The sequence below is a fragment of the Limulus polyphemus genome, unplaced genomic scaffold (assembly GCF_000517525.1).
Source record: "Limulus polyphemus unplaced genomic scaffold, Limulus_polyphemus-2.1.2 Scaffold144, whole genome shotgun sequence".
NCBI classification, from domain to species: domain Eukaryota; kingdom Metazoa; phylum Arthropoda; class Merostomata; order Xiphosura; family Limulidae; genus Limulus; species Limulus polyphemus.
Genome location: NW_013665754.1, coordinates 93,950 through 108,194, shown reverse-complemented (window position 1 = coordinate 108,194; position 14,245 = coordinate 93,950). Strand labels below are relative to the sequence as shown.

Here is a 14,245-nt window from a genome sequence, read left to right as displayed (position 1 = left end):
ACATATACCAATTGTTATCTATCTTAGTATTACAATACACCTAAAATACATATACCAATTGTTACCTATCATAATATTATAATACACCTAAAATACATATGTCAATTGTTACCTATCATAGTATTACAATACACCTAAAATACATGTGCCAGTTTTTACTTATCATAGTATTACAATACACCTAAAATACATATGCCAATTGTTACTTATCATAGTATTACAATGCGAACATAATTCATTTTCAGTCACATTTATTCGCTTTAACCATAGTGGGTTAGGTAATGCACGTTTTTCGGCCCGACTTCTATATATTATATTCCATATACTTTTTGGTAATTTAGGATGATAGTCATTCAAAAAAATATTTTCTTTTTATTAAATTGCTATACGAGGTTTTAGTGTCATGTTCTGTTACTGGTGATTCTAAATTAGACATATTATCTGATTCATTATTAGTTAACTTTTAACTATTACTAGTTAATCCTATGGATTAACAATATGCTTAAACTGTGTTGTAATCGCAGTCACTAAACGTTTCAAATGCTCTTCATTCTCATCATTCTGTAATTGTGACGGCAAGATTGACCTTATGTTTTTCTATCTATTTGTTTCATTATCAACAACGTCTGATACTGTTATCACGTTATTTATCAGCGAAGAAAAATAACAAAATGAATTTCCGGTATTATCTAATAAATAAGAATTTAAGAGAAGAGGCTCTTTAAGAAGTGCTTGAACAGAATATTTTTCAATTTTCCTTCTTATGTCAACGTTACACCACCTTTTTAAAGCAGAACTATAAATCATTTCTAACATTCCTCGTGGTTCCATACGATCCATTAAAAGAACTGTAAGAAAATCAAAACGTTGATATGCCCGTTTAAAAATAGTTTTAGTTGTAATTCGGATGGGTGAACTGGTTGGTTAATGTAATACACGTTCGAAGTAACGAATCCTAAAAATAGTTAATTTATCATTCAAAATTTAATTTATCTTCAACAGATAAAGTATTTCTATTAACCCAATGAACTTTCCTCCAAACAAATTTTATAAAAATGTTTTGAAAATTAGTTATCAAATTCTTAGGCGGTTCTAATACCTGAAATCTGTTCCACATAATACTACTAATAATTTGATTAAGAATTAATATTTTTCCTTTTAATGATAAAAAAGGTTGAAAACGCTTCCAGACTGTAATAAGTTTACTACATTTCTCTTTCAGTTCATCCCAGTTTCTCTGAATTCATACCAAAGAATTTCCTAAATACACTCCAAATACTTTTATTCCTTGATTCGACCATGTATATCCTAGTTTATTTTTCTGTTCGTGTATTCCAAGCACCAGACCATAATCCAATGGACTTTTCTTCGTTAAACTTTAATTCCGAATATGCTTCAAATTCCTTTATTGTATTTCGAATAACATTAAATTCTGACTCCTGTCTAATACAAATGTTTATATCGTCAGCATAAGATGATAGAATAAGTCTTTAGTGATAATTATAGCTTAATATTGATCTTAAGGAATTAATTTTTTTCTCAAGTTATACAGAAAAGGTTATATTGCTAGTGTAAATAAAAAACACACATTGGATCTCCTTGTCTTAATGTAATACACGTTCGAAGTAACGAATCCTAAAAATAGTTAATTTATCTTCAAAAGATAAAGTATTTCTATTAACCCAATGAGCTTTCCTCCAAACAAATCTTATAAAAATGTTTTGAAAATTAGTTATCAAATTAGTTATTAGAAGGAATAGCTCAAGTTGAAACCGACCCATGAACTACAAAAAATATAGGATTTTTATACACTGCGTCAACCGCCTTTATAATATTCCCACCAAATTTTCTAAGTAAAGTTTTAAGTAATTATGATTTATGCGGTCAAAGGCTTTTTCAAGATCTAAATTTACAATAGGTAAACGTTCGTTATTTTGATTTGTGAGGTTTATTATATCATGTATATTATCATAAATATATCAATCTGGAACAGAGCAAGTCTGACTCTCATAAATCAATTGACTCACAACAGGTTTCATTCTGTTTGTTATGGCTTTAGAAATTACTTTATAATCACTACATAAAAGTGATACTGGTCGCCAATTTTTTAATTCTGTCAAATCTCAATTTTTTATGTATTAACTTTATTATTGGTGTTTTCATACTTCTAGAACATTCACCTGTCTCCAGAGATTCATTAAAAACTTTTAGTAGAGAAATGCCAATTTTAGGCCAAAATTTTACTACCCACTCAACCGTTATGCCATCAGTTCCAGAAAACTTATCTTTTGGTAATGATTGGCAAGCGGCAGTTATTTCTGTAAGCGTTAATGGAGCATCTAGAGACTCTTTTACACTTTTTGGTAACCTCGGTAAACCTTCAAAGAAAGAATTGTTAATTTCATTTACCGTTTCTTCTGAATATAATATTTTATAAAAAATCAATAATTATAGAACTTATTTAAATTCCGAGTTACCGTACCATTTTTATCCTTTAAAGCTGTTAATACAGTTTTTTGTGTACTGGGTGTTTGTCCTAATCTAAAAAAATAAAATGTAGGGATATTAATTTCTCTGATTCCTAGGATTAGTTCATAAATTTCACAGCGTTTGGCTCGATTTATACGAAGTTCTTTCAAAACTTCTTCGAACATACGATACATATTGTCAGTCTGGGATAACTGAGATAACTTAATTTCTAAATGCTTTATCTCCCATTTCTTTTTTAAATCAATTTTTCTTTGAAATAATTGAGTATGTGCTTTAATTACTCCTTTTAAACGATCTCACCACACTCTAACGTTTTAAAATATCTTCCTTTTTTGTTGGGTCTGAAAACCTGTTATAATTTGGTACATTTCACTTACATATTTGGTATTTTCCAATAATTTATTATTAAAACGCCAATAAGCGCAACCCTTCTTATTCCTACTCAAAACTTATGTATGTCGTACAACTACTGCTGCATGATCAGAAATGAACGTATTTACATGCGACTGTCCGAAAATTCTCGTCAACATATAACTTATTCAATCTAGCTTTTAATACAATGCCTTCTTTTTTGTCCAGTCCAAGTACATTTCTTCTTTTTGGGATAAAGATGTCGAAAAACATCGAATAAACCAAACTGATTTAAAAAATCCTTTAATCTATCAACTATATAAAATCCACGTTCTCCCGAAGGTATAAGATCTAATTCTGTATTTAATGTTACATTGAAATCTCCAGCTAAACATACCAAATCATTGTTTTGTATTTCATTCAATTGTTTTTCAATATAATCTAAACTTTCGTGTGCTTTTTTGTCACATTGTGGTAAATACACGTCAAATATATGTACATTTAACTCTTGATTTTATCAATACATGCAAAATATTATCTATATTCTCATAAATAAATGCCATTTCTTTTCCACATGACTTATGCAAACGCCAGATAAATGCTGTTGTGTAGCATAGGAATGAATTATATTATAATTACAATTATTCCATAATAAAGATTGTCTTTCTACATGAACGTTAGTTTCTTGCAATACAATAATTTCTGCATTATGACGCATAATATCATTTTTAACCACTCGGTTATTCATATCTGTAGAGCAACCTCTAACATTTTGTATAGCAATAACTGCCATAAAAAAAAGAAAATGGAAAAAAAGAAAACTTAGAATGCAAATTTAACACCAGTAATACGTACATACATTTAGATTAAATTTTCAAATTTTTCACTTAAACTTTTAAATAAATAATATAATCTTTTCCTTCTATTTACACTATTCTGATCATTTTTACTTGCAATATGTTCTCTCAGTTTCTCTATTTGGTGTAACAACCCTGTTATGTTGTCTGTATATTTCAAAGCCACTTCTAATTGTTAGACGATCCTTTAGCTTTCTTTACAAAATTCAAAAACCTTTATTTTGATAATAGCCATTCAAAAATCTCATCGCCACTCTCTATATTTTAAATCATCATTTTAATTTTTCTTTAAACCATTACATAAACTTGTTTGACTATCATCATTACGTTTTAAATTAATTTGTGAAAGAGATTTGGTTAACAAACCATTTGTATTGATTCAATTCTGTTTATCAGTCTCTACCCTTTCCTCTAAATCAGTCATATTAATTACTGCTTTATGATTATCTTGGCCTATATTATTTATCTTTTTTATAACATTTTATTGTTTATTTACATCAATTATATCTGTTCAATTATCTTGTTCTAATTGAGCTTCTATCGTTTCCTTCATATTACTACCTTCAGTCATTTCATTTGGTTCTGAATTATCGTTTTCTTTCATAATAATTCCATTTTGTTCATCAGTCCGTACCTTTTCCTCTAAATCGGTCGTATCAATTAATTAATACTTTACAGTTTTCTTGGTATGTGTTATTTCTCACCTTTTTTGTAACAGTTTGATTTTCTTGTTCTAATTGAGCTTCTAATTCTATCGTTTTCTTCATAACACTATCTTTTTTAAAGATAGTGTTACGACAGCAAGGGTCTCGAAGGTTCTTGAAGCCTCGAGTGTTTACTAGATGTACGGTATTCTTGTATATAAGACGGCCAAGAAGTGATGCAAATTGAGTCGAGCACGTGAGTCGTTCGTGGTGAATTATAGCGTTTGTTTAAGCTATAGCGTGACCGTGGAAATTAAGTGAATTTCAAAGTTGTATTCAGAAAGAATAAACCAGTTTTATTTAAGAAAGGACTTGTATCGCTAAAGTTTCTTCGGAAATAATTTTTACGGAAAATTAACTAACGACCAGAGACGTAAAAATAGTATCAACAATTAATTGTTCATTTTCTTCTTTCTGATAATATTGTACTTCTATACCTGCTGTCCCTAGATCAATATGGCGCTGCCCAGCTCTATTGGTATTAAATGTTGTCAACTGGGGATCTTCTTCTGTCATGTGTTCATTATTTAAATCAACAATTACTGGTTCTTCATGTTCCTTTAACTGAGGGCAATATATATATATATATATTTTTACATGCCCATAAGCCTTACAATTGAAACAATGCATCGACAAACTTACATAAAATGTATAATGATAACCACCTGAAAAATAATTCAATTGGCTTGGTTTTTTTAATCATTATCTTCAATCAGTTCAATGTACACTTGTCGTCTAAAACCTTTAACGTGTATAAACTCTGGATATTGTGTTGACACAGGCAACGTGCGAATAGGACCGACTACCCTTCCAAAATTTGAACACAATTTTCTTACAACTCAACGACTTATTTCAGGTGGTACGTTAGAAACAACAACTTTCGTTAGAGTTAAAGCTGCTGGTTTAATTTCAAAATGCTAATACTTAATGTCCATACTTGTTTCAATTAGCTCCATCGCCCATGAACAGTCATGAAAATATACATGAATTTTGAAATCCACCAAATACTAGTGAGTTTCACCTGTTCTGGTGAAATACCTAAATTTTTAATAGCCTCGAATACATCGTCTTGTACAATCTCTTTCGTTGTAAGAATTACGATGCCATGTTCTGTCGTAAGAGAGTTTTCTCTGTCAACTTGCTTTGATTTTGTAAAGTTCCATTTTGACGTGTCTTTGCCCTTGAATGTTCTACGACTTGGGCATAGCTTAACCCTAAACCGGGAGGATCAGCCATTTAGTTAAGCACATAAGGCAACTTCGTTTGCACTAAACTTTCAAAAAAATAAACGCAAACTTTACACTATTAAATAACTTAAAATAAAACAAAACTTTACAACCAATTATAATGTTAATAAAGTAATACTTCAACTTTTAAATACACGCATAAACGCTGTTAAAAACTCACAACTCAATCAATTTCTTTAAGACCAAATTTACGTAGCTTCTACGTCCGCCATGACATAGATAGAAAAAATCAAATTCGTGACTCTTGTTAGAAAACAAGAGTTAAAGCAGAATTCTTGTAGTTCTGTACACTTTGCTTCAGTGTTTATATGTAATGATTTCATTTTTTGCATTTAAATACGTGTTATATTTAGAAAATAACCTAAATTCACCAAAACCTTAAAATACGGATTTAAGCGGAATACAAATATCGGTTTAAAAATATTTTAGGACTTTCAACTAATACCAGCTTTTGCAGATTTCTTCCAAATTTGGCATGTTTTTCTATGATGAATATTTTTCAGTGTCAAAATTACTCATGGTAATTCTCACTATTACAGATGAAAACGACCTCGTGGAAACTGGTGTTATTAGAAATACTGTCACAACACATAATCTTCCTAAAACATTTGATCCCCGATGACTTAACGGCAAGTCTGTGTACTTATAACGCCTAAAATCGGGTTTTGATATCCGCAATGGGTATCGCACAGATAGCCCTTTTTGTAACTTTTTGTTTAACAACAAAATAAACTAAAACGTTTTGAAAGTTAGCACTTATTGATATATTTATATATTTTTATTTATATATTATACAAAGCATAATGTGACAGTGTAAAAAATAATGACTGAAAACAGAAAGTACTGGCCCACCCATAATTACCATGGAAACTTTTTTTTATATATTGTAAATACTATCACCAGGTGCGTAAGACTAGTGTATCAACCATAAACACTTAGTTTTATTTGTGAAATCTTATTCTCGTATTTTTCCTTCTCGTCAGGTCCGACGTGCAAATGGCAGTCAACCTAACAACGTGGCCACATTGGTTGCATTCACCGGCTAATAGCCAACTGATAAAGACTGGCCTAGACAATGACGACTTAATCAGCTGGAATGGAGTATCCAGACTAATTTTCCTTTCGGCCCTTGCAGCTATAGGCAGCATGGGAAGTATTTTCATTATCAGTGCAGTAACTCTTCTGGAGTCACTACAAGTACGAGGAAGTATTTACTTGGTTAATCTGGCCCTTGCTAACTTATTGACAACTGCTCTTGTTGTCCCGGCATCGTGTATAGCTATCCTAGCGTCCATTCCGAATGACCGTGGAATTTGTAATTTCAAGTGGCTGACCACAGTAATTTGTTTCCTCGTATCTGTATTTTCTTTTATGTTTATGTCAGTGGAGAACTTTCTCGGATTGGGCGATAGAGTTAACTATGAACAGTGTTGTACAAAAAATAGGATCGTTCTTGTTGTAACAACCATCTGGGTAATATCCATTGGCTTTGCAGTGAGTCAGCAGGCCACAGGATTTGGGCCGTCCTTCTGTAATCCTTCTGCTCCCGTCTGGGTTCCTTATCATGTCATGGCTGGGGTCATGTTCGTCATTATACCAACTCTAGTCACCATGGGATATTTTTTTATGTCTGTCTTTAAACTGAAGAGCTTCAAAACTCAGATGGAGATTTTGGAAGATCCACGAGCCTACGTTTTGACAGATGAGTATCTGTTGAAGAGTAACATCGTGGTATTTGTCTTGATGCTAGTGATGTGGATTCCGGGCATAACAGTGGCCACCATCAGTACCTTTCGTCCAGTTTCTCAGCAACTACTGGACAATTCCTGGTGGGCAGCCCTCAGCAACTCCTGTATCTATAGTTACCTTTACGCAGCCACCAATCGTAACTTCCGGGAAGTCTTTAACAAACTCTTTTATTACTGCTGTTGCAAAAGCCACGTGACCTTCTCTCGAAGGCAGCAGGTTTCTAGACAGGGTGAAGGAACTGGAATAGGTCTTCGGTTACACATCATTCCTGGTCTAAACATCTATGCCCATAGGAAAGAAACGTATAAAGATAGTAATCGGAATAACCAGACCAAAAGTGGAAAAGTAGTTAGTGATCTATAAGACTTGCGCCTTTTTTCTAGTTCTATAGATTATTTAACAAAGTTGTATATATACATTTACTGTTTGTTAAATCGTATCATTGTTCTATTATGGACCAAGTGATTATTTATTTCACTGTATTAATGTTTTAATTTATACAGCTCTCCCATTCTTTATGTACGTATATTTACAAATTAGTATATATATTTACGTATACTTGTATCGATCCTCAAATTAGGTTTATCATTTAGCAGCATTATCAATCCAAATATGTTGTATAGATTATCAATATAATTTCTACTATGTTTTTTTTTTGTTGTTTTTTATTAATTAAAAGGCAGATGGCTTAGTATACCATTATTTTAATATCATTATTATTTACTTCAGAACACAAAGCTGCACTCAGTTTTCTGATGACAAAGTAATTAAACTCTATTATTAAACTGATAAAATGTCATTGAATGCGTTTAGATATCTTATTTGTTTATTGAATATACGGAAGTGAAAATCTTAATATTTTTAAAATAATTAATAGTAACTTCTGATCAAAGCAAGCTACCTAGATAGATCAGAACTAAGCATATGTACCTAGTAACGAGCATAGCTATTTAAATATAATAACCAAACTGTACTAATTATAATGATTAGAATGCTATGTTTCATCAGTTGGGTACCATCATTGTTTACGATATTTTCGGCTTTATAAACTTCTAAGACATTCTAGTTTGTGAAAGCGAACAAAACGTGAATTTTTAAACGCTTTAGTATGGCAAAACTCTTTGATCTTAAGTCTTCAGAAGTAACTTAGTGGTTGTTAAAGTACTTGAAGCCTTTTTATTAGAGAAAGAATAGAATAATTAGATCTCACGAAAAAAGGATTATTCAGCTTCCCTAATTTTAGCGATCGGGCTGTTGATCATAGGGTCCAAGGTTCGAGGCGTTATGCCGCTGGACACGCTATACGCGTGTAGATGTGGATGCGTTATAAAAGTAAAAGTCAACCCCGTTATTCAGTTCAAAGAGATGAACAAACTCCTTTTAGCAAAAGGTGCTGCTAACTCTTGTCAGAAATTGAAAATTAGGGACAGCTATGTCTGGTTCCCAGGAGACTCTGACCTGGCCGTTTAGCCGTTCGAATTAAGAAATTCTGATTCCATTATTCTATGATAACATTATTTAACAATTTGTGTTGATTATGTGTTATCAAATGAAACTTTGAGACTAGTAAATAAAATAATAAGATGAAAGGAAATATGACGCAACTGGACAAGGTTATATAAGAAACAAATGATGTCACTTTTCTCGAATGATACAGGTAAGACAAGGGAAGAAACTGGGAATGATGTCACGAAAGTGAGGTGACGTCTCAGAAGATAGCCAACTCGCTACAGTGTAGTTGTAGATATCGTTAAGAGATGTCACTTCTAATTTAGATATTTATTTTCGCTATGGAAGTATGTCTTTCCACCTGTCTATTTAACTCAAAAACTTAAGTTAAGCTTTCGTATTTGCATGATCTGCTAAATACAGAAGTCACTTACTACGTGTGAGTAATGAGTCTTAATAACCGTGTATAATGATACAATGATTTGGTGGCCTACAAGTGAATTAGTCTTGTTTTTAGACTTTATTTTTGAAATGTCTCTCTATTTAGCTTCGTTTATGTAAAATTTTATGATTATTATTATATTTTTATCCATTCGAAATAAGAAGCCTAAATTCTGTTTTACTCCATACTGTAGGTGATATCTCATAAACACAGCAAAACAGAGCAACCTGGGATTGATATTATTTAATCATTTTATTCATGTGCTGTAACATGTAATTTACGTTCACCTTAACTCCTAATTCACCACATCACATTTTGTTCAGTGTAACTCAGTGATAATTGTTAGGTGAAGTAGGAGCCAAGCTGAATTAGTGTGAGAAATATCAAGTTGCTTTATTTTGCTGCGTTTATAAAGCACTACATACTGTTTGAGCTAAATTAGAATTTTAAGTTTTTGTGTTGTTTTTTTTTTTTCGCTTGAGTATTTTGGGTCGGATTTTACGTATTTTTATGTGTTTCGTCAACCCAATTTACTTCCACACTATAATCATAATTGTTTAACTAGAACTTAAAAGAAAATGACTCATACAGGGAAGTAATATGCAAATCAGAATATTGGTAATATTATACACATTATCAAGTAGATTACACGGGATTGAAAAGTGTTTTATCTTTAAGGACGGGAGCGTGTGAGAAAGAGCCATAAACAGCAGTAATGCTGAACGACACTTTGGGAAAGGAACTCTGGACTAGATTAAGACACATTTAAGTATTGATCGATGTTATTTCTCATCCATAATGTGACATGCTTTCAAGAATGAATATTTATTTAAAACTAAAAAGAAGTAATAACTGTCTCAGCTGTGTAGACACAGATTGAATTCATTGCTTCATGTTGCTAGCGCTAGGATTAGTATTTAGCGTAAAATTTCGAAGATAAAGTAAGCATCCAATGGTCGAGGTTGTTAGATGCTCGCATCACAAGCGCTCAGTCCAGAGTTTGCTCCTTCAATTTGTATTCATAATATTTTAGCGTTGCTTTTCTAGCAGCGAATGAAGGCGAAATAGTCATTTCAAAGCAGGTTTCACATTTTTTGGCAATCAAACTTCGCAAAAGTGTGCACACTGAAATTTCCCCTTCACATTCTTACCACCAATAAATATGATACTTTCGCCATTTTCTTATTATCATTGCTGGACAAAGATTGTGAGTACTGAAAAGTTTGAAATTTTCTTGAAAATTCAAGTAGCTCTAGAATCAAAAGTAGGCAAAACTGGTGAATGAAATTTTGCATAGCTGTATCTAGAGGTGCATAGTGTAAACTAAATCTGGATCACGATCCAAAACGCTGTCCACAAAAGTTAGGTAGCCTAATAACATAGAAGCTTTATAGTGAAGCTGCACTACATTTAAAGCTATATTTAATTTAATTAAACTTCATAGGATAAACAAATGCAAAATAACTCTTAGCAAAAAAAAAACAAAAAAAACGTATCATCACACAATACCAAGATTTACGACTTAGAGACTTTAAACTGGCCAAGAATTTTAATAAGAAACATTGGAAATAATCGGTAACATTACCTCAAATTAGAAATTATGTAACAAAAACCCAGTGTAAACGACAAAATATTATATTAACAAAAGAAATAGCTAAAGTCAGAGAGAGAAGCAAAGTAATAACGCTAAATTAATAACCCATCAAATGGAAAGGCTTTGGGCTGAAGTTACTTTTATCGTTGTATTGAATGATGACAGACTGGTATGCATGGCCATCTCCTCTTCCATTAGACTCTTTGAAGACTATTCACTCCAAATCATGATCGAGAGATGCAGTTGCATCTATGGAAATTGATATTCAATGATAGCTTTAGTCTTTCGATCTTGGACCAATAATTCTCTCTTGTTATAGTATGATTTTTGCATTTCTGAAATTAGCCTTCTTTGCCATATGAACTGCCCCCCAATGGCACAGCGGTATGTCTTCGGACTTACAATGCTAGAAACCGGGTTTCGATACCCGTGGTGGGCAGAGCACAGATAGCCCATTGTGTAGCTTTGTGCTTAATTACAAACAAACCATATGAACTGACCTTGTCAGTCTTCATGTACTATGGAAGATGGCCATTTTTCTTGAGCTTTTACATGACTAGAGTGTTTACTTACACCCACCATAAAATCGTTGTCAGTGCTCGCAAAGACAGTTTCCATGCTTTGTCAGGAGAAAGTTACAATAAAGAAATGTTATATGGATGTTCGTTTCTCTATTTTGATTATAATTAGAGAACAGAGACTATAGCAAGAACAAGATCTGCCATTGATGCCTAACCGTCCATAACAGGCCTAGCTTAACCTGCAATGTGGTACCCGTCAATGTCAGCAAACAGACGTTAACAGCACCAACTTTCTCATTAATCCTGTTTTTAATTCACTTTTAACCTCCTTTGCTGAATTTCTTTGGAACCTTTGCCGTGAAGATATTTCAACAGCAAGTTTTCGTGTAATTAGTTCATAATCCGCCAAGTAGTCACTCTTGTGATCTTAACGTATTTAATTAATGTCATGGCATATTAGGGCTGCTCTTTGCTCTGGTCTATAGCTAGGTTAATTTGTATCTATTTTTTTGTTTGCGTCGTCCACGAAGTTAAGATACTCACTACGTATGGATCACGTTTATGTGAAGCAGGTGATGTTTCAGGTATTTTTCAAGTCTCCTCTCAGTCCAAGGTGAATGATGTATTATAAAAATAATGACGTGAATAAGCGTCAGGCTGTATTTTTGTCCTATATTTGAGGCTATCAGTAGAAAACTTTGCTGTGGAAGTGAAAAGCTGGCTGTTCAAAGTATTACGTAGCTCTGTATTGGGCTTTAAACTAACATTAGCTTCGTGAGGGGAAGTACAGAAATACAAAAGTGACCGCAATCAAAGAGTTAAAGAATAATTATAATAACTCTAAAATAAATAGTAGTCGATAGGGTGGAAAAAGAGTCTAGTTAAACCAATAGAAATGTGGGATAACGTCTATAACCTGCTAGTTGGATTATAAGTAGTCTTAACTTTATCAAGGTAATTTTGGTTAAGATTGGGAAAACACTTTTAAATAGGAATGATACACTAAAATGAAGCCTCCATGACTGAATCAACAAATGAAACCTACAGCTAAAATCATAGCATCTTTATTTCTTCAAGTTTAAACACTGTACATATTTCCACACAGATAGACACATGGCAATCATATTCATCCGTATGTCTACACTAGTCTTTGACGAACGCGTAAAAATGTTGTTAGAGCTTTTTTTTTTCAGCAATGGCTCAGAGAAAGTCAAGTCCACGAAAAAAGATACTTTGGTACAGATATTTGTGGGAGTGGTTAAGATTACCTTTTATTAAATGTCCAGTAATTTTGTTGTGGTATCTTCTGGAGCATCGTTAATATGATGAAAATATGATAGGCTTGTTTTTTTTTGTTTTTTTAGGTTGTTCCGAAAGACAGTTGATTGATTTTCTTTCTTTTTTATTACATAACAAGGTTCTGTGTCATTTGTGAATAGTTTTACTACAGTCAAAAACTTGCAGTTTGAAACATAGAAACCTGTATTAGAGGGATGAACAACATGTTTTCTACTCCTTTAGTTTCCAAGTAAAATTTCTAGATTATGTTTTGTTTCGTAGTTTCCTGGTTGAACACAGCGGCGCCCAAGTGAGTTACTAATTTTCACTTTCCTTAAGTGGCAGGCCTGTTGATTAGTGTACTTGACTCGCAATCATTTGGTCACCGGTTCAAATTCCATCGCCGAACATGCTCGCCCTTTCAGCCGTGGGGACGATATAATATGATGGTCAATCTCTCTATTTGTTAGTAAAGAGAAGCCCATAAGTTGGTGGTGAGAAGTGTTGACTAACTGCTTTCCCTATAGTCTGTCACTTCAAAATTAGGAACTGAAAGGGCAGACAGCCCTCGAGTAGCTTTGAGCAAAACTCAACAGATTAGCAAACCCAAGTGGCAAAGTAGGTTAAGTGAGGATTAGAATCCTGCTTGTCTAATTCTCTTACAGGAATAACGATGTTGATATTAGTTAGTGAGCTACGTTTGTCGACGAATCAGATAATAATTTGAATGGAATCACCCTCGATATTCACTGCCCATTGACCTGTTGATCTAACAAGACCCAATCACTGTTTTTTTGAGACAGGAACATATTTAAGATAATACTGAGGTTTGGGAGGACACAACTACATAAATCTTTACACGAAAAATCGCGGAATTTGCACATTTTAAAATTGTTTTTACGTTGAACTGGAAGAAAATTTAACATAGGTTTCATACAATGTTTCCATGGCTTTAGGAGTATTCGCTTTATATTTCTGATTAGTATATTTTCAAGTACCCTTCAAGTTCCATCGCGACATTAAGGTTAACTTCCATCTTAATTTTTGTGAGTGTTGTTTGGCTTTCTCTGCTTCGACCTTTGGGGAAGGGGGGGGGGGGGGTCAGGAGCAGTTTTGACCTCTTCTCCTCTCCTATATGGATGTTTGTTAATGTTCACAATATTTCGCTTCTGTAAATGTTAATGTTGCATTTACACGAGAACCGAAGTTTGCATTCTTTAGAATATTTTATCCGACCCCTTTCACAGAGCCATGTTCGTGTATGATATACCGTTAACATTTGTACGTTATTAACACTTCACTGACGCTAGATCAGTGCGATAGTCCTGCACACTCGCTAACAGTTCCATTATTAATCGCGCACTTTTCACTAGATTAGCCTACAAGGAGTGTATCTACATAAGTAGCTTTTAATACACTCATAATATTTTATTCTAATCATACTGTTGCGTCAGCGAGTCACGTGACTACTATGACGCAACGTTTCTAGAACTATCATGTACTTTGTCGAATGTTCAAGTTCTTACTAGAAATAGGGTACGCTGGTATATAAAATAGGGGAAT

The 14,245-nt window shown here is 33.0% G+C and overlaps 1 protein-coding gene across 3 annotated transcripts in view; it reads left to right on the top strand.

Moving 5' to 3' along the window:
* The window catches only part of LOC106474959 (mu-type opioid receptor-like), a 29,271-nt gene extending 21,508 nt beyond the window's left edge, over nucleotides 1–7,763 (top strand). For all 3 annotated transcript variants that reach the window (XM_022380230.1, XM_022380235.1, XM_013935662.2), the window contains one exon: nucleotides 6,633–7,763. In XM_022380230.1, the coding sequence (XP_022235938.1) occupies nucleotides 6,646–7,761 (1,116 nt within the window). In that variant the 5' untranslated portion in view covers nucleotides 6,633–6,645 and the 3' untranslated portion in view covers nucleotides 7,762–7,763. The remainder of the gene's footprint in view (nucleotides 1–6,632) is intronic.
* Nucleotides 7,764–14,245: the final 6,482 nt, after the last annotated feature.